Consider the following 20,847-nt stretch of genomic DNA (forward strand, 5'->3'; position numbering starts at 1 on the left):
TGTCAGGCTTTCATCGTAAGGGCCCTTTGAGCTTGTTTATTTTTATATTGCTTTCTAAAAGTCTGTTCTTCTGATTGGTATGAGTTTTCTTCCAGTCCATGTCCCTCAAAGGTGTATTAATGTGTTTAATTTTATACATTGTAAATTTTGATTGTTTGTGCTGTACTTTGAGTTGAGGCTTAGAGCATCTGCTCAGGACCAGACTTGCCTCTGTAGGCCTTCAGGGTAAGCTGGGGGAAGAAAGCTCCTGTTGACAAAGGTCTAAGTAACCACATTTTCATGGAGCAGTCAGGCTGGATATGCTGCACTCGGCTCAGTCTCTGCAACGCATCACACCCATGTGCATATCGACATGGCAAGCAACATGGCAAACAAATCTTACAAGGGCACTGATGCAGTTTTCCCTGAGGCAATCTGAGGCTGTAACCAGCCTAGATCTGGGCTGTCCTTATAACAGCATCTTGTAGTTGAGTTACAAGTGTCCTGTGCAATAGGGATGTGAGCAGTCAGATCGGAGCAAGTCATGCTAAAACACATCATGCTCGCACTTTGCAAAATCAGGATTATGTTTGTTTGTAAAAGCTGAGCAACGGGTGCATGAATTGGGATTTGATGTGATGGGTTGTGCCCCAGCAGCCGTTTGGCTGATCTTTATGGTCTTGCACGTGTTGTGGCCATCTGCTTGATGTGAGTCATGGAGTGGTGGAAGGGAAAAGGGGAGGACAATGTTCCTCTTTACCATCAGATCTCTTGTCCTCTGCTCCCCCAAGATCTGTACACAACACACTAACACCGCAGACTAAATGACAGGGGAAGTGTGATTTGGGCTGTGTTGTGTCATCACGGATGTTTGGATGAAAATGTGGGTCTTGATCCTCACAAACTGCTTGTGGGGAACACTAAATTTACATAGTTTTACTGGTTCTATTTTCTATTCCTAAACAGCAGATTCTTTTCTTAAAATGATTCCACTAACTATATCACCAGGTTTTTGAGATTACTTGCTTAGCTAATGAACTACTTACAGACTGCATCAGCACTGTACTAGTTATGGATGCTTTTGTGGATGTTCAGTATGATATTGCCCCTGTTCTTTGGTTAAGCAGGGAAAAGGATGGGGCAAGCCAGTACAAATGGTGCCTTGGGCCTTTCACATCCTCTAAACAAGCAAGTATAACTGGTCAGTGGATTATTTCTATTACAACTCAAGCCTTAGCTAGAACAGCATTAGCAGGCAACGCATGCAACTTCAATTTTGTTGACCCTGCTTTTATGCTTCAGAAGCATGTCTTCTTGAAATCAAACAAAACAGCTCCACACTCCCGCTGTGCAGCTGTGAACTTCAGATCCTCACATGCACTTACAACCCTTTTGGCAGGGCTGGGCCCTGGAGCTGTGTGGGCTCCTCAGCTGCGTGTTCTGTATTCCTGGCTGTGCAGCAGAGAGGGTTTACCAGTGTGGTGGGGTGGAGGAACCTTTGGAGGTCTGTATCTGCTGACCTGACAGCTTCTTGGTGTGGTTGGCAGCTGCTACCAGCTTTCCAGCACCACATACTGTGGTCTTTAATCAGTCAGGAGGGAATGTTTGGAAAGGAAATGAGTCTGGGTTGAGACACAATGTGTACTTGTCGTGGTCTGTTCTGGGAAGCCAATGTGCTGCTTATCTCCATCTCCTACAAGCCATGGCTGGCTGGAGCAGAGATTGTAATTCCTGCCTGCTGCTGAAGTGGGGAGCAATGCTTCTTGTAGGAGCACAGCTTGTTGTACCTTCCTTTATGTCTGACAGTTACAGCTGGAGGCTTGCTAATGGCTTACCTACTGGTTTGTTTCTTAATGTGGTGTTGGTGATGTGCTTAGGTAGGTGATGTTAAACTGCTTGTAAATGGCAAATATGAATGATTCTAAGTCTTACGGAATCAGAGAAAGTAACTTGGTCTCTAAAAGAAGCCCCCTGATCAGATGTACATAAAGACCCTTAAATCTACATCAAATCCCATTGCTTCCCTCTGTCTTTTAAAGGTTACCCCATACCTTCTCTTCAGGACTGCCAGATCTAAGCAAAATGGGGTTGAATAGGTAGATCTGTTACTACCTTAAACTACATCAAGAATGCAATATCCCTTTAAAATTATCACCAGAAATATTTAAATCTATGCTTTCCTCTCCACCTTGTGCAGGTGTCTCACCAACGTGTGTTGCAGCCAGGGTGCTGCTGACACCTGGACAGAGGTGTGTGCTTGCACTGCTCCACTGCAGCTTCTTTTTCCCCCCCAGCCGGTTGCTGCTTGCTTGCAGGAGTGAGCAGGCAGAGCCAGGGCCCAAGGAAGAAAGAGAGGTTTGTTCCTTTCAGAATGTTGTTATAATCCTCTCTTCTCATTACTTTGTGGAAAGCAATAAAAGCACTCTGTTTTTTCTTACTCTACCACTTCAGACTTGACTTTTGCATCAGCCTTTGAACTGATTAGTCCTGCTGGATTGATCTCAATGACACTTCTTCCCTGAAATATGTAACCTGTAATGCCCACACACAGTGTAATGCTAACAGTCCTGCTGGCAGAGAGCGCCTCATTGGGTAAACCATGACTCCTTTGGTTCTCTCTCTCCAGCCCCTTTCCCAAGACAGCCTTTAAAGGAGGGTGCAAGAGCTCTGTGTCAGCATGAGCAATGCTGGCAGGCGTTCTTGTTGGCAGAGTGGAGGTATCCAGATGGAAGCTCTGTGGGAGAGGTCTTCTTGGCATTGCTAGGAGGCAGCGAGTGCTAAGAGTGATCATCCTCCAGCAAACCTAACCTCTTGGCCTTATTCTGCACCAGGCTCTAGGTCAGCTCGAGCCTGGCTGTCCTGCTCCTTGGCCCCAGGCTCCCCCTGGCAGCTCTTCTTGGGGCCAGCAGCAGCAGAGATGGATGGAGAGCTGGGCTGGAAGCTCAGGTGATGGCTGGCTGCTGTTGGGAAAGGCAACTCCCTTTTCTCTGTGAGCAGCTGCTTTGGCACAGCCACACCACCAACCCCAGCACCAGCAAGGAGAAGCAGAGGTACTTTCTGGTTTTTTGTTCGGTGTTTTTTTTTTTATCTGAAAGTGGCAAAAGCCATTTCTGCCTGGGCTGTGGAGGAGCTCAGCTGTGTGATGGAGCAGAGAGAAATGGAAACCCTTTAAACAAATACAGAAAACCTAATATCCATGGAGTAAGTCTTCCAGTTTCAAGATAGGGTCTTAAACTCAGATGTAAAGCTGTGAAGAAGCCACGGTCCTTTGTTGTAATGTGCGCTGGAGAAGTGGCTCTGGTTTTTGAGACCTGCAAGTTGTTACTACTCTGATGTAAAGGCTGTTGCAGAGCCTCAGCACTCCCATGGCTACAAACCCTCTTGCAGTTCTTGGGCTAAATGGGTTCAGGGCCAGCCTGCATCCGTTTGTTCTCATGCCACCATTGTCCTCTCACCCAAATGGCTCCTCTCCCTCCCCAGTGTGTCTCTTCCTCCCCCAGTTTATATATTTATAGTGAGATATAGTACTTCTTTCCACCTGTGTTATTACCATATTAAATGAATCAAGCTCTCTGTTTCTTGGCATTATGTGAAGGTGTATGTAAAGCACACACCACCAAGGCTTGCAATGATGCATCCTAAGAGGATTTTTTCAGGGCTGAAGGAACAAATAAGATTTCCTCTTATCCCCTTGAGAGCAAGATGTTACTTGGATGTACATGTTTGGTTTTTTTATAAGGATATTTTCCAAATAGCAACATTTTTCTAGAAGTTTGGGGGCCTCAGTGCTTGTTGCAGAGGTTGTTTCAATCAGAAAACACAGCTTGTTCAGGGCTGTCTCAAATAGATGCTTTCTTGCTTGGCAAGTGCATGGGAAGAAGACCTACTTTGTGAGACTGATAGGGGGTTAGTAAAAGATCTGTTTGTTCCCTTTTCTGCTAAAAAGAACATCTGATATCTAGGAATACTTCTAAAAACAAACCCAAGAGGGCAGTTGGTTTTTTTTTTTGAGATGAAAGTACGGTCTGCTGACTTATGTAAGATGCCATCTTCTGTGAGGAGACAGCTTGGATGGCATGGTGACAGCTGACAAAAACAGTTAGCACTTGTAGTGCTGCACAGAGTTAAATATTTGTGCTAACTACAAATGCCAAGAGCTGATACTTGCATACCCATTTCAAAACATTGCAAAAACAAAAGCATGGGAGGTTAAATGCAAATGTTTAAAAAGCCACACCTACATCTGTGCAAAAGAATGTACAGATTTATACATTTTTTAAAGCCAAGATGTGTTCTGGAGTGACTAACCAGAAATCTTCAGTTTTACTTTTAACAAACCTAATGTCTTAGTAGGTTTGGAAGCTTGCAACAAAAGGTGCACCTCAAATGCTTTATTATGGATACATGGGGCATCAAACAACTGCCAGTTTTGATTCAACTCTGGCAAAGCTGCCAGAGGTTATCTAAAAACTGGTTGAGCGTGGGCTTCAGACGCTGTTCTCCAAGAGCTTCTGTGTAGGCCCGGGTGAAGATGAGGACTTGCTCCTGCTGCCATCTTCAAGAAGAGGGGCAGTTGCTCAAGCTAACACACCACGCCAGTGGCAGAGGCATCACCCTGTGACACACTGAACTGCAGTTGCTCCACACGTTAATTTTTGGGCTGGAAACAAGCCAAATGCCACTATGGTATTTGTCCAGTTCACACCACTTACTGGCGACCAGAGCATCCACTTGTGTGTTTGCCCTCAAAACACAACCTTACCTGAGACTAGGCTGCTCTGCTGTCACTGCACAAGGAACTACTTACTTTAAATGTTTATCATAGAACCATAGCATGGTTTGGGTTGGAAGGGACCTTAAAGATCATCTAGTTTCAACCCCCCTGCCATGGGCAGGGACACCTCCCACTAGACCAGGTTGCTCAAAGCCCCATCCACCCTGGCCTTGAATGCTTCCAGGGATGGGGCATCCACAGCTTCTCTGGGCAACATGCGCCAGTGCCTCACCACCCTTGCAGTAAAGAATTTCTTCCTACTAACTCATCTAACTCTACCCTCTTTCAGTTTAAAACCATTCCCTCTTGCCATGTCACTACATGTCTTTGTAAAAAGTTCCTCTCCAGCTTTCTTGCAGGCCCCTTTAAGTACTGAAAGGTCGCTGTAAGGTGTCCCTGGCACCTTCCCTTCTCCAGGCTGAACAACCCCAACTCCCTCAGCCTGTCCTCACAGGAGAGGTGCTCCAGCCCCCTGATCATCTTCACAGCCTCCTCTGGACTTGCTCCAACAGGTCCGTGTCCTCCTTGCACTGGGGGCCCGGAGCTGGACTCGGTACCCCAGGTGGGGTCTCACCAGAGCGGAGCAGAGGGGGAGAATCGCCTCCCTGGACCTGCTGGCCACGCTGCTTTTGATGTGGCCCAGGTTATGGTTGGCTTTGTAATATGATTTCCCTTTCTTTTTGCTGTTGTCCATCTCTCTTTCCAGGTTGCCTTTCATTCTGCAGAGACAGCCCTCCCCTCCCCGCCCTCCCCCCCGCTCCTGTCCCACACTTGGGGCATGTTTCCTAGTGCTGTGAAACATCCCTTGGCTACCTCCCTCTTTGCAAATTAGATGCTACCTAACTGGAAGCATCCTATGAAGAGCAACTAAGGACTGTGGGTTTGTCCAGTTTGGAGAAAAGGAGGGGTGATCCCATTGCTCTCTGCAGCTTCCTGAGGAGGGGAAGTGGAGAAGGAGGTGCTGATCTCCCTGGGATCCAGTGATGTGATGTTCTGTGTAGGGATAGTTCAAGGTTGCATCAGGGAATGTTCAGCCTTGACATTAGGAAGTATTTCTTCATTAAGAGGATGGTCAAACACCTGGAAAGCCTTCTTAGAAGGGTGGTTGATGATCCAAGCCTGTCAGTGTTCAAGAGGCATTTGGATGAATGCTCTCAATAACATGCTTTAACTTTTGGTCAGCCCTGAAGTGGTCAGGCAGTTGGACTAGACTGATCTGCAGGTTCCCTTCTAGCTGGAACTACTCTGTAACATGACTGCTCCTCAGCGTTGCTTCCCACAACTTAAATATCCTTTGGATGTTTGCCAGGTGGTGTTTACCCAGGGTACCTAAATTAATAAAGCTGTGCTTGTGGGAGGCTGGTCCCAAACTATACCCTGCTTGTGGTGTTTGACACGGGGTCACACCTGATCCACCCAGAAGGGTTTAATGCTCTGTTTGACCAGTAGCCCTTGTCTTAAAACTTGCACAGAAAACTTTCTTCCCAGAAAACGCAGGAATGCTGCGCCGCTTACAAATGTGTCATAGATCCAGTGACAGGGGTTAAGAGCAATTGGAAGTATACTGGCATGGCCTCTGAATAAAATGTCATCAGCCTCAGCTGATCTTGTACTAACCCACTATCCTCGGTGCACAAAGATGACTCTGTTAATGCAGACCTCCTGAACCCAAGGGGCCTCCTCCTGCTTTGCTAATTAGGACTCTGAGCTCAGGGAGCTGCTTGCTCCTAAATCTTCCCAGCTGCCGTTGTCAGGTGCTCCTCTCTCCGTGGAAGTTTCCCCGGTCACCGTGGCGTGTGGAAGCAGCTCCTCAGACCTGGGGTGCCAACACCAAGCAGGGGGCGAGGGTGGTTTATAAACCCCCTCTTTTTTTTGGGAGGCTTTTAACCAAAAGGCAGCGTTCCGCGGGTGCTGCAGCGCCGATTTTGCAGCCCTTAAACGCGGAGGGAGCGTTTTCCCCGCCACTGCCGCCCGCCGCTCGCCCTTGCGTTCCCGCCCAAAGCGCGGAGCGGCGCGCAAGGGCGGGCGGCAGTGGCGGGAAGCCGCCCAGCAGGCGGCGCTGCCGTGAGGGCGCGGCGGGGAGGCGCCGGGCAATCTCGGTGTCGGGGCGGGGAAGAGCGGGGCCGCGCCGGGACCCTGCGAGGCTGAGGAGGAGGAGGTGGTGGTGGCGGCGGCAGCAGCAGCAGCAGCGATGGTGAGCGGGGTGGTGGGTCCCTCAGCCGGCCGGCGCACGGTGGGGCGAAGGATAGGGGTGTCCCCCGGCGCGGCCTGTGCTGGCCCGGCTCTGAGGCGGTGAGGCCGGGGCCTTGTCCGGCGGAGGGCGGGTGTGGGCCGGGGGCTCTCGGTCGCCTCTCAGGGGCAACCTGGCCTAGCCCGGCCGCCGGGGGGGGTGTCCGGGGGGGGGGCTCCGGCGGGAGGGGTCCGCCGGCCCTCCCCCCCCCGCCCCCTCCCCCCCCCCCCCCCCCCGGCGGCCGGGCGAGGCCCGTGCGTTACCCCTAAATTGTGAGGGGGGTTGTGTATGTGTGTGCGTCACTTGCAGGCCTGCAAGCCATGCAGTGCTTTCCTTGTCCCCCACAGGTGTCTCGTTTCAGGGCAGGGAGGGTTAGAAATGGTGTTTTCGGCAGGCTCTATGGGTTTATTTCAGCGGGGTGGGGTGGGTTGTTTTTTTTTTCCCCTGCTTGGTCTGGATTTTGGTGAAGGTGCCTGAGTTCTGATAAAAGGTAGATGGCTAATGAACACTTGGTTTACTTATTTATGATTTTTAAATTTGGGCTAGAAGGAGCAGAGAAACAAACTCTTCAGTTGCAACCGGCGTTGCTTGAAATATAGCTGGCTTTGGCACACAGTGGTATGGCATGCATTTTTCTGAGTCCTTAAACCTGGAAAGAGTGCTAGTTTTCCCCCCTGCCGAAAGGTACCTTGAAATTGTGGCTGCTACTGGGTGGTAGACGAAATAGCATCATCTCTGGCCAACTGTCTTTTCCCACTTGGTCATGGGGAGCGGCTGTCCATGCCCAAACACTCAAGTGCTGCTTCCTCTTCCCACTGTGGTGTGGAGCTGTGCCCAACTAGTGTGTCACCACCTCAACATGGGGGACAAAGGCAGAGCTCGTCACATGCCTTGCATCTGTTGGCATGTGTAGCCTGGGACAGCATCGAGAGCTTGTACGGCTTGTGTTTTAGTTGCTTTCAAGTTGCCAAAAGCTAGCTCTTTTGGAACTGAGTAAATACCGTGCACCTTCTGCACGGTGTGGTCTAGACTGGCCTGGGGTTGCTGGGAGCATGCTGTGTGGTCAGGCTGTTCTCACCTTAGTCTCTCTGTGCCAAGGCTTTGTGGAGAAAACTGCTATTCTACTTACTGCGTCTGGAAGACCTGCACAGGTGTGCTGCTTTGTTTGTTAGACTAAAGAGTAGCTACTGCACAGGGTTTCAGGTTCTGGAAAGCTAATGAAGCTGGCTGTATACTCAGGGGCTGAAGCTTTTTCTGGAGGAACACTGATACATAGCATTTTTCCTAAACTGTGGTTTTACTCTGCGATCCTTCCCACGACCTTAGTCAAAGGGATTGTGAGGGACTAGAAACTTTCCTACCTAAATGAAAAAAAACCACCCTGATTCTCTCATGTACTGTGTGCTTCTAGCATACTAAGAGGTTTCCACCATCTCACTACCCTTTAAAGTCACAGATGTATTGCTGACCTGAGCAGGGGAAGGTCTGCTGAGATGACATCTGGCTCATTGCCTTTGATTTCTTCAGTGCATATATCTGTGGTTTGGTGGTGTTAGGATAAAACTAATCACAGCATTTATTGTGTGCATGTGGTTTGACTGGTGTGGCAGCAAACAAAACCTTGCTGTGACTCTCTTGGCAAAAGGGATTCAGTATAGCCTATTTTCTGTAAGTATGGATTTTGAGGTGTTGCTTATCTTTTCTGCCAAACACTCTGTTCTGGCAATAAAAAGGCATAGTTTCAATCCGATCTTGTGCACCCCACCACAGACCCCAGCATGCAATGAGGGTTGTTTCAGAAGGCCTGATCCGTTGATGCTCTCTAGTTTTTGGAAATGGAGTGATGCATTTTGACCAGAACTATGGCTTTTGTTTTCTGTGTCCCAGGTGGTTGAAGACATTCCCTTTCAAGAATCAGCAGGCCTTTTTTTCTGGAGTACTTAGTACTGAAATCTCTGTGTACTGGCTAAATGGCCCTTTACTGGTTAGTGGAGCCATAGGGGCTTTGAAGTACGTTTTGGTACTGTCCTTAGAGTGGGATGTATAACTGAGATTTGGATTTTGTCAATTGATGTTGTAGTAGCAGGTGCGTTGGTGTCTTTGCAGTGGGCTGTAGTGATTGTGATACCATTTTCCTTATTCCTTTTTAGGAAAGATTTGTGTGTCTCAGAAATTTCCAGGTAAAAGTCACTTGAAAGCCCTTATGTTCTGTGTGTTTCTGTTTCCTTTGACACTCAAAGCTTATCAAGATCCATCTGTGCCACGTATGGGGAAGCACATGTGACTAGGTATCAGAAGGGCCAAAGGGTTTTGTGCGTTGGTGTTGATAAGATAGTCTTCGAGGATGCTGCACTGTGGTCAAAGTTGCCCAAGAACAGAGTCATTAATGTATAATAGTGGCATTCAGTTTGTGCTGATACTAGGGGCTTTGTCAAGAGGCTTGCATAACTCTGCTAGAAAGCTGTGCCAGGTCTTGATGCTGCCTTTGTTCGTGGATGCCCATTCCCAGAATAATTGCTATGCTATAGTCTGCTTTCAGACAGCTCGCACCAAGACTTTATCTCCTAATGCTGCACGTACCTCTGCATGGCACTGAGCTACTAGCAAAATGTTTCAAATAAATACCCGTTTTGTTCCCCAGAAGGCATGCAGAAAGGACTGTGTGATTTGCATCTGTGAGGATTCTGAGTGGAAGAATGAACAAATGTGTCCAGATGAGTCCCAGTACACAGGGAACTGAGCACTTTTTTTAATCCTAATTATTGTGGATGCTGAGAGAGGGTGATTCCTTGCGAAAACTGGACCTTCTTGGAGCCGGTGACCCATAAAGTTCCGTAACAGGTTCATGTAGGACATCTGTTGACTGAACCCTGTCTCTGAGATTTGAGATCTGTGCTACCTGGAGCATGCCTAGATGTTTCCAGAAATTTTGCTTTATAAATTGGTTTGTTGTAGTGAGCAAAGTGAACAATAGGTAGAAATATCTTGTGCACGTTTTGGGTTAAATGAAATCTGCAGTCGTGCCTGATTTGGTTTCATTCAGGCTGTTGTAAAACTGCACATTTTTTGAGCCTCAAATCGGCCTTTCTCCATCTTGTTTTGGTAGTTTTACCTACCTTCTCTCAGTGGAATCTGGGATGCTGTTGCTGTTACTGTGAGTTGCTCCCTTGTTTGTTTTTGTGCTGAAGCTATAATTAGCCATTGTCTAGCCACTCCCCTTGAACTCTCAGGGCTGGTGGGATAGTATGTATACATTAATTTAGCAACCACTGTATATGGCCAAAAAAAATTGCCATTGCTCTGAAAACAAACAAAAGAAAAAGTTTCATTATGGCAATGGTGGAAATAAATGAATGCAGAAGAAACTGGTGGTGCCAGGAAGCTGTGGTAAGATGAGCATGACCTGGATTTTTTTTTCTTTCATGTAGTTCAGCCCATACATCTAAAGGTTCCTGACTTGATTTCTGAAAGATCCTGTGTATGGCATCGCTCTGTGCCCACATCCTTTGGTGAGGGGGCAGCATGCAGGCCAAACCCTGAGCTATAATTAGGAGGTGACTAACAAATACTTTCTGCCCGGTGCTTATGTAAAGATATTTGTCACACTGGGGCTGGCAGGGAGGGATGCACAGAGGAGCAGATTTCACTACTGAAGTGCAAATCAAAACACTGCAGGCACATGCAGCAACTGGTACCCTTCGAGGCTGAAGTGACATTGCTCAGTCCCATTCCCTGGCTCTCCAGTAAGAAGCTGGCTGGCTGGCAGCTTGCAAGTCCAGTACTTACCTGCACCTAGGCCAGTTATGCTGTGTAGACATGCCTTTTGTGGCCAGAGCATGTACAGGCAACAAAGTGTTAGCTAAGGCATGGCTAATTGAAGTCTTCCTCCTTCTTAGGAGCTGAATAAATAAATGAAGCTGCTGTGTCGTTGCTGGTTTTGTGTGGTTTATTTTTAATCAGGAAGCATTCTCCTGGGAAAAACTTGTTACATAGGGCACAGGCCTTAATTACAGCGGTAATACCTGTATTCTTCATGTTGCCGTAATCAGAGTTGACCTAGCTCATGCAGTTGCTGTGAGTGATCTCTTTCTGCCTTGATTTTCTGCGTGCCAAGTTGCATGACACTGCCTCATTCACTGGCTCTGTTAAGTGAGGAAGACAAATGGCAAACGCAGATGTTAAGGTTTGGGCATGGCAAGGTGTCACAGGGTCCCTGGTTTGGGAAAATGTGTGGCCTCAGGTGAAAGCTGAGGATGTGGTTTGGTCTTAGCAGCTCCTACTCACACAGTGAGCTTAAGACTCATGTTATTGCTTAAAATAAACTTGCCTTTAAAAGCTACTTTTATTCTGTGGCCCACTTTGAATACTCTCCTGGGGGGAGAAAAATTCTGCTGATAAAACATTTTTTCTACTTTTTCCACAGGTAAACTTTTAACGGTGCTTCCACTTTACAGTGTCAGAAACGGGAGGCACTTATAACAATAGTGTGAGGTCCTTCAGTTTACTGCCTGTTTCTCTGTCTCTTTTTATTTTTATTTTTTTAAGGCTTATTTTGAGTCCTAAAACTCACAGCCGAGGAAATACTGTTCTGGCAAAACTGCAAAATGTGCTCTCTTTAGTTCTGACATTTTTCCCCCCTCTTTTCTATCATCTGGGACAGGAGAGCATTACTGCAGTTAATTTGTCCTCTTTTGTAGTGGCTTAAGTGCTATCCCTGGAAGGAGCTCGGCTAGCTAATGGCTTTTGGAAATAAAGTACTAAGGATGTATTCCTAATCTGTGGAGCTAAAAATTCAATATGTAAACTGCTTGGGTTGCTGGGTGCATTAATATCAGTACAAATGAACACTGCAAGTCCTAATGATAGCAATTAGTATTTTGTCTGATACCTGGGTCTGTCTTAATGCTCTGAGAATTAAAACCAAATCCTCCAGTGGAGATATTTTTCCCTCATGCTTTTTAGTGCACTCATAAGTCGGGCTTTTAAACTCCTTCTAAAATAATCCTATGTCTTGTGAAGCTTTTGTGCGTAGAAGGTTCTCTTAAGGAAATAAAACCAGCTTATCTACTCTCCTGTAATGGGAAAGGAAACCTTTATTTTTTTGATGCCTTCACAAATAAGCAGGTTATTGTCTTGCATGAAATTCTGTCCTGTAGATAAGGCTTAAAATCAGGTCAGCTTGTTGTCTTTAGCCCAGCTGGGGAAGCAGTAATAGCAGGAGTGAATGAATGCTATAATCCTGCAAAGCTGGAAGTGCATCTCTTCTTACTGCATGTGATGTGCATTTCTTTTGGCTGAAGTTGATTAGAAAAAAACCCACCCCCACCTGTTTTTTACTCTGTTAGGAGCAGCTTCTCCAGGGCAGCAGGGGAAGAGATTCACATGGCTTGGCTGAACATGGGATATTTATTACCCCTTCTCCTCTCCCTGTGAAATAAGGAAGCAGTGTAGGGCTGCAGCAGTGAGGCTGCAATCACATGTTGTTGGGTAATAAAACTAGAGTACATTCAAATGCAACTTTCTAAATGCCCTCTAGTTTCTGTAGGATTAAGTCAGTAATTCAGAAGGTAGAGGTCCCTCGTATCTTGCTGGATGCTTTGGGGCAAAGAGGCACTTCAAAAACACTGAATGCGTAGTTAGCTAGGGAGCTGAGCAGTTGTTTCATTGCTAATTCCTCTTCCATGCCAATTTTCACTGTTTTTTTTAAATCTTTTTGGTATCCTCCTAAATTAATCAGTCTCATCCTCCAACCTCTTGTAAGTATGAAAGTAAGTAAGAAGGAGAAAATGAGAAACAGAAAACTTCATCCTGTTGAACTGTATTCTTTGTGGAGTGATGTCAGATTGTTGAAGCAAGAAAGGGAAAGAAATTCTTCAGTGGCTTAGAGTTAAGATAATGAAAATCTTCTCTTATTTATTCAAAACTTGGACATACCATTGAGTTACCATGTATGCTGGTGTGCATACCTCTAGCTTGGACTTAAGGTAAAATATTTTGTCTTGCATCTCAGGAATAGAAAAGTGAGCGGAGGCACAGTGCCTTGTTACCTTACCACAAGTACAGCAGAAAGGTGGATGTGCTCATTCATCCGTGATGTCTTCGTTATGCACCTGAGCCTTTTTTGCTTGTAATGTGGCTGAGAAGATACTTCTGTGCGGCAGCATGCTGGGGTTACTGTGGTGTCATGCATTTCAGAAGTCCCATCTGCGCTTTGCTTGGGATCACGGCAGTTCAGAGTTGAGCAGCCTGACTCTGACAGTCTGTGGACCAGAGCACTGCTTTGATGGGCTCTTGGAAAAGAGTAGACAGGTGGGCCTTTCCGGTGGGCTTTCTTATCTTGTGATAGGTTGCAAGACTTGCCACTGGTATTGGTTGAGTCTAGAAAAGCTGACATATTTTTCCTCCCGTCCCAGTGGAGAGCTGATGTGCTGCAGAACACAGTGGTTTCAGTGAGGAGGCTGTGATTTGACAACTAAATGTGCAGTTGACTAGGGTCTTCTGTCCAGAGCTTTCTCCAAGAATGAGATCAATCTCTTGGCAGATTTATTTATTTTATTTTAACTTGGCCGTTGACTTAAGTGACTTATGTCTAGAAGATCATGTTCTGTTTCGATGTTGAGCTTATAGCTTTACAGTATTGTCCATCTTCAGGAGAAAGAAGCACAGCCCGCTTTATATTCGATGCTGCAGCATTTTCTTGCCATCAGCTGAAAACAGCTAATGAGACACCACATTAGTGACTCTGTTTCCATCCCTTAAGTGCAGTTCAAAATTGAGTGATATCCTGTCATTTGTTCTAGGCAGTGAACCAAAGTCATCATTGTTGGTTAGACACTCCTTCCCAGGGTTTTTCAGAGAAGATTGTGCAAACTTGATGAAACTTAAGTACCACCTCTGGTTAATTGAAAAAGGTAGGTCTTCCCTTAAATTCTAGGGTTGAATCAGCTTTGTGGTGACTGGATTGGAGGACTGGGTATTAGCTAGGACATTGCCTAACTGCAGCGGTTTATGTGGCTGCCTTGTTTTCAAGGGTGAAGTAGTTGGTGTGTTTTTAAATTGCCTTTTGCTAGGCAGATGGGTGCTAGTTTGACTTCTTACAGCTGGGTACTGCTCCTTATGAGGAGACCTGGTTTTGCCCAGTTTAGTCTGTGCCCCTTCAGCCTGTGCTCAGCAGGGGTGATACTAGTCCTCTGCAATGGATTGACACTGTTGTTTTGCTGGAATTTTTTAGCTTTATGTTTGGGTTGCTTAAATATTTTTAAACTCTCTTACGATGTGCATTTTACTGCTTTTCCAAAGTAGTGAGCATTCATTAGTGTTGTTTTTTCGGTAAGGAAATCCTGCCTTCCTCTGTTGATTATTTGGAAGAATGTGGATTTTTCAGGCTTTTTTGTAGCCTGTCCAGTTGTATTGGAATGACACGTTACCCCTAAAGGTGACCTTAAAAAAAATTAAATACTGCTTCTGTTGCTGACGTGACCTGAAAGTGGGATCTGTAAAGGGTCATGAGAAGGAAAGTTTTAGCAGTTTATTTATAGCTGTCTTTGCAAGTTGCTCTAACCCCACTAAGAGTATGGCAGCATAGGTATCAAGGATGTATTCCTTTCAAGATTTAGTAACAAATCTTTTGAAAGGTCCCATGTATTTTCAGTGGTGTTTGGAAAGTGAAACTTCATAGAGCTGGAGATCCCTCCAGAAAATTCCCCAGCAAAACTGGTCAGAACTAAGCTTGATGGTAGGTTAAAAGGCCAGAAGGATTTGAAGAGCTCTCTGGGGGCAGCTGAAAAAGCTTTAAAAAAAATAAAGTAAAAATGCACAAGTTTTTGTCTGTAACATGCAATGACCCCCTCCCAAATACTCATCTTTGATCATAGCTCTAAACAAGGTGTGATTACCTGGATTGTTCTTCTCTCTAGAAACCTTTTTCCAGGGAATTGTAACGAAGACCTCTGTTTTGGGGGAAGTGGCCTTTTTCCCTTGTGCATGTCCGGGTTTCCCTACCCTGTTCTTCTGAGACTCTTGAAGAGAGCGTGCTTTGAAGCTATTGATTAAGGTACTTGGGCTCTGTCCCAACAATAATTGGTAGTTTGACGTTGTAATTGTTATTGCATCAGAGTTTTCTGTTTTTTATATTGGCAGCAACAGTGTTTGTCTCTTTCGTCCTCCCTTTGTATGGAACGTACTAATTATATGTTAAGGAATTGCTGAGTGCTTGCATCTTCTTTAAAAATCCAGCCCTAGGTACTTAATAGATGTGCTTTGATGGTACCTGATGAAGAGTGGCTTCTTTCTGGTGGATGTATTGTAGTAGTTCAGTCTTCACTTACTGAATCCTTTCCAAGGAATCCTGATAATTCCTTGGAAAAAAAATGTTAACACAGTTGCTTCTCTTGGACTGTAGTAAGATCTTGTTGTGAGTCTTGAATATCTTGCATATCTTAGTCATCTGGCCTTGGCACTTTTCTCTGAATATTTGAAGTCTCTCAAGATGTGTATTTTTAACAGTGGCCCTTGACAGAAAGAGAATGACAACTATCTCCTACCTGTTCTGCTTACAGGAATTAAGGAAAGCATGGGGTCTGCATACTGAAAAGCACCATTTTAATATGCAATAGACTCATGCACTTTCTGATGCCCTATTTGTGTGCATTTGAACTTTTCTCAATATCCTTCTTACTTTCCTTTGTGCAGGATGCCATTATTCCCTACAAGGAAATCCTCCAGATGTATTGGGAGAAAGCAACGAGCTTTGTGAATGCCCAGTGTGATGGACTTGAACCCTGGCAACTGGTTGGGTTGACGTTTTCTTCAACACTTTTAAGTGTATGGCTGCATGGCTTCCTCTTCCAGCCTGAAAGTAAGTATTTGAAAGAGGGGATTTTCTTACGTCTGGGGGGAAGGGAGAGGGGGCAGAGTTGTTCCTAAATTGAGGAAGGAAAGAGGATAAAAGAAAGCCAAACACTTCCTAAAACAGAATTTCTGCTGTCAACTAGTATGAACGAAACCCTCTTCCAAATTAAGGTCAAGGCCTGTCTGATCAATGAAACATTCACCCCGTTTCTTCAGAGGGTGCGGTAGCCAGCCTGGAATATGCCTGCATCTCCTTCCTTTCCTCTTGTTTCCCTTTTGCTTTTGGCTACAGCATTTACTTGTCACAACACTTTCTTCTTGCTCAAAACCTGGGGAAATGTATCAGAGAGCTGGATTCTTGTGAACTTAACCACTGGTGCAAAGTATCTGGATAATTCTTGCTCTTGATTGTTTCCTTTCCTGCTGGGGGAGGAGATGTGGTTTTGATTTGGTGTTGGGAGGCATGTTTCATCCTCAGGATGTCCAAGATAATTGCATGTGGTGGTGGTGTGTGGATTTTTTTCTTTTTTTTTAGGAGCATCTTCCTGTTTTGAGTAGTTTCTGATATTCTGACAGCTCTTCAGTGTCATCTCTTTAGATGAACACGCAGTTTGCTTTGTGATGGTCAGAGATAATACCTTGCCCTCAGAGCAGAACATGGTGCTTTTCAGTTCCTGTAGGCTTTAGGGTTACACTCCTGTGGCAATTTGTTAAAAATAACCAAGTTTTTAACTTGATGTTTACTTCTGTGCCTCTCTGAACTTCAACCAGCCTTTTTCTTTTTAAGATGAGAGTAGCTGAATAGTGGGGAGGTCTATGGAAGGAACAAAATGGTATGAAGCTTTCGCTCAGTACAGGGTTATCTTACCTTCTTGGCTAGTATTTGTGCTGTTGTACAGTATTTTTTTTTTTTAAAGTATTGACTAGCTGTTAAAAGATCTCACTAGATTGAATTTTTCAGGAGTTTGCAGTCTTCTCTCACTGTGGAAGTTACTAAAAAAACTGCACACTAAAATGTGCAATGGAAATGTTATTGTCAGAGTGTTAATGAGTATTTCCTACAGTATGTGCAAAACTAATTACTGGTCTTATTTATGTAGCTTTTCAAAATATATGAAGTGAAATATGTATATGGGGGAGGGGGGGAATGTAGATAAAATTGCCATGTCCCAAAGTGGTCAATTGTTAAAGTTTGTTTCTTGGTTTGTGTCCTGTAACTTCTGGTGCTCAGTTGGAATGCCTGTAGGAGTCAAAAGGCATTTTTGGTGGCTATAAAGCATCTGTGTCATCCTGCTTTCCTTCCTGCCTTTAGAGCTGCTCCAGGAGTTTTTGGGTATTTGTCATCAGTGGCTTCTGTCATTTCAGTATTTGGGCTGCGGTGGAATTTCTGCTCCTCCCTCTGTCTGACGCCTTCCCCCTGAGTTGCCTCCCGTTGGCATCATGTGTTTTCTTTATCAGACGGCCAGACACTGGGAGAATCCTTGTCACGTTATGGCTAAACTGCTATTTCCTTCTTTGGTCTGGGAGCCTGTTTCATGTTCCTGAGTGTTTTCATGGTACAGTACTGTTCTGGTTTGAAGAGGCAGAACATAATTTCAAACAATATTTTCCATTTTTGCTCGAGACCTTACCTTTAGCGAATCCTAAAATACCTCTGTTTCCTGTAAAATTCCACGTGTAGGTGTGAGTTCCCTTATAAGTAAGGAAGCAAGTCAGATTTTTTATTCCTTTGGGTGTGTACTGTTCACAAGTCAGATGTTTCTGTAGCATGGTCCACTTCCATCAGTCTCACCATGTCTCCTTGGTCACTGTGTTATTTTAGCTTGGATCAGAAATACTGAGCCTGTGTCGTGGGCTGTGTCAGAAGTATTGTGCTCCAAGCCCATTTTTTTTGTTTCTTGAGTCATCTTAGGTTAATTTCTGACTTTTGTCTTTCAGGTTTAACATCCCGAACTAAAAAACAGTTCTTTAAACTACTGAGAAAAATGCCATTTGTTGGGGCTATGGTAAGTATTTCAACAACTTTTCTTAATATTATTCCAGGTCTCTGTTTCAGCCCACCTTGCTGTTCAGAAAACTTACAGTCCTGTGTATCTTTGTTGTCATGTTACTGCAATCATAATGATGCAGGGATATAGATCTGGAAGGTCTACTGCCACCTGGTTTAATGAAAGATACTATGACAAAAAGACTAGTTAGAAATTGTATCACTCTCATAAAATGTGGATGCCAGCTTTTTTTTTCCAAACTAGGAACCAGTAAGAGTGGCTACGGAATTTTCTAGTAACACTTCTTCAGTCTTAGATTTTAAGAAAATAAAATTATTTATGGAAGAAGGGGACAGGATTGAACTGGGGTTGTTCTTCTGAAACAACGTCTTATTCTTGAGCAAGTGTGAGACAGTCAGGTGTTTGTTATGCAACATGGAAGGATAATTTTTTTATCAGATGGTTGCCCATGATTGGTTTGGAGCTCAGATACCTATTTGCAGTAGTTAGCATTATAGCACAAAGATACCAGAAGTTTGTGTAATCATTAAAATGACACAAGCTTTAGTGTTTGGGAGATGTTTTTTTTTTTACTTCTGAAAAAAAACTCTGAAACTACAAATATCAGCGTGTTTTAGCACGTTAATGACTAATGATCAAGAAATGCACAGCTTGGTCTATTTTACCTAGTAAATGATGGTGTCACACTTGATTGCACTCATTTCTGCTTGGTGTGTTGGCGTATTTACACAATGATTTGGGAGTCTGTTATAGGCAATTTTACCAGGTAAGAATGGCAAAGAGGAACTTTTTGCTGTGGACATGGAAGTTGTTCTCAAGTTTCTCCCCCAGCCCTATGGAAGGGACTAGCCTACCCCCTTTATGTTGTGTTAAGTGCCACAGCTTTCACCTTCTGACTTGAGTAGCCCTTGATCAGGTGAACTAATGACTTGTTCTCTTCTGCTTATGGTTTTTGTCTGCCTGTTAGAAAAGGACACCTGGGCACCTTGTATGCAGTCCCTATGTTGTCCAGACTCAGCTTCTCGGGGCTAGCACTGATAAGCTCTCCTGTGCCAGAGGACTCCTGGTGTGCTGTATATGTGTACTCTTTCTGCTCTTTGGTAGGCTGATACCTGATAACCTATCAGTTGCTTACAGGAGGCCTTGACTTTGAGGCATTCCAATGTCCAAAAGGCTTTAAAGCTGATGATACACCGACAGCTGTGTTGCCTGGAAGAAGAGTCTCTCCATTGGAATGTGTTGTGAGAAGTCTGGGCCTCCTGAATGTGGGGTGGGGGGGATGAAAGAAATCTCCTAACTGTGTCTGTAGTGGAGATTTCTTTATTGTTTCCCTCTATTCTCATGAGTGTCTAAACTGTATGTGTGGTGGCAAAGGAGACACAAGTTACAAAATAGAACACATCTGAAGACTTCTACAAATTAAAAACTGTGGCTTAAAAAGGTTTCGTGGATAAAAATGCAGTGTTTTTGCCTTTAGCTTTGTTTTCTCAGGCATTAAGGAAGGAGCTCAGGGCGCCCACTGCTCCTTGATACACAGTGAAGAACATACTCTGGATGTTGCGGTGGTAATGTCTGTGCTGTTAAACGAAATGTAGCTGAGCAGTGGCCCAAGTGTGACTCCATGAACACCTGCACTGGTAACTTGGCATAGTTCTGGGCTGTGCCAGCTACTGTTCCCACAGACAGTTCGCATGAGCATGGTTTAGAGCCGAGTGTGTGCCAGTTCACTATTCCAGGCAGCTTGTTTTTGGAGGGAGAGTTTGGTAGGCAGGAGTTGAACTGTGTGGCTGTGAACTCTGCTATGCTTTTTGGTCATAGAGCTGAAAGAGTTCCTATCTATTCTGCTTAACAGTATGGATGTAGCTAGTGAGTTCAGTCTTGCGTACGCTCAACAATTATTTATGATACGGCCAGCACCATTGTTGATGGGGTTTTCCTTTCTTTTTAGATTCAAAAGAAGATTGATGAAGCCTTGAATGATGTCACTTCCAGTTTATCCTTCCTGAAAGATGAAAAGGATTATATCAAAGCACTGCCGGAACAAGGCATGAGTCAGCCTGAAGTACTAGAGAAGATGAAAGAGTACAGCTCAAAAGGTATGCATGTGAGTCTACTGCAGCAGAGGTGGGTCTGTTTCATAGACCTAACATTACTCTCTTAGATGAGTTCTAATGACTCCTGCTTATGGTTTCATCTTAAATATTTCTTCCCTGATGTTAATTGCTTGCAAGTTTTTGTCCGTTTTCCTTCTGGAAGTGACCAAGATCAGTATTCGTGACTTCTAATACTCAAGTAGAGTATTTACATTGAAATTCTATTCCTTCCCCAAGAACTCTAGACCAGGGGTCCTCAAACTACGGCCTGGTCGTTAATCTGGCCCCTGGTATTTACAGACACCGCCGCCCCCCCCGCCGGGGGTTAGGGGGGAAAACCAAGCAGCCGCAGATGGCTGCCTGCCCCCTGGTTACAAAGTTTGAGGACCCCTGCTCTAGTCTGATGATGGGAGAGCTGAGGAGAAGCGAAATAGGAAGTTACTTGAATGTGTTTTTTACTACATTTCTAAGCAGTTGTCTTGATGTTCAGCTTTTGCTAGAAATGTTTTCTGTGAAGCCCCAGGGAATCCTTGTAATAAAAAACCCCACCACGCTTTCAAGCAGGTTTTTTAGGGAATCTCCAAGACTGTGTCTCTTAATCGAAGTCATAATGGTTTACACCTTGAAAAAGCTGTTTAAGGAAGGCTTAATGTTGTAAGTCATCATATTCTTCTGGTTTGAGTCCACATAAGCAGTGTTTGAGTCTCCTCACTCATGTAAGTATCTCCACCCTGATTCACATATCTGTTACTCCTAATGAGCAAATTTGGGTGACCTGCTGTCCAGAGGAGAAGATATGACTGCCCTGCTCCTATCCCAAATTTGAGAAATGCCTTGAATTTTCTGCTAGAACAGTGCATCCACTCCAAATTGTGAAATACACAGTTTCACAGTTGAGTATCATATAACAAT

At 44.8% G+C, this 20,847-nt stretch overlaps 1 protein-coding gene across 4 annotated transcripts in view; it reads left to right on the top strand.

The window, feature by feature from the left end:
* Window positions 1–6,835: 6,835 nt before the first annotated feature.
* The window catches only part of SGPL1 (sphingosine-1-phosphate lyase 1), a 32,427-nt gene continuing 18,415 nt past the window's right edge, over window positions 6,836–20,847 (top strand). Inside the window, exons 1-6 of one of the 4 annotated variants that reach the window (XM_056351394.1) lie at window positions 6,929–6,947; window positions 13,784–13,894; window positions 14,914–15,036; window positions 15,675–15,840; window positions 17,772–17,839; window positions 19,791–19,938. In XM_056351394.1, the coding sequence (XP_056207369.1) occupies window positions 15,708–15,840; window positions 17,772–17,839; window positions 19,791–19,938 (349 nt within the window). In that variant the 5' untranslated portion in view covers window positions 6,929–6,947; window positions 13,784–13,894; window positions 14,914–15,036; window positions 15,675–15,707. Of the gene's footprint in view, window positions 6,948–13,783; window positions 13,895–14,899; window positions 15,037–15,674; window positions 15,841–17,771; window positions 17,840–19,790; window positions 19,939–20,847 lie in introns of all 4 variants that reach the window. The other 3 variants (XM_056351395.1, XM_056351396.1, XM_056351393.1) reach the window with 3 other exon arrangements.

Source organism: Falco biarmicus, chromosome 9 (genome assembly GCF_023638135.1).
Source record: "Falco biarmicus isolate bFalBia1 chromosome 9, bFalBia1.pri, whole genome shotgun sequence".
Classification (NCBI taxonomy): Eukaryota; Metazoa; Chordata; class Aves; order Falconiformes; family Falconidae; genus Falco; species Falco biarmicus.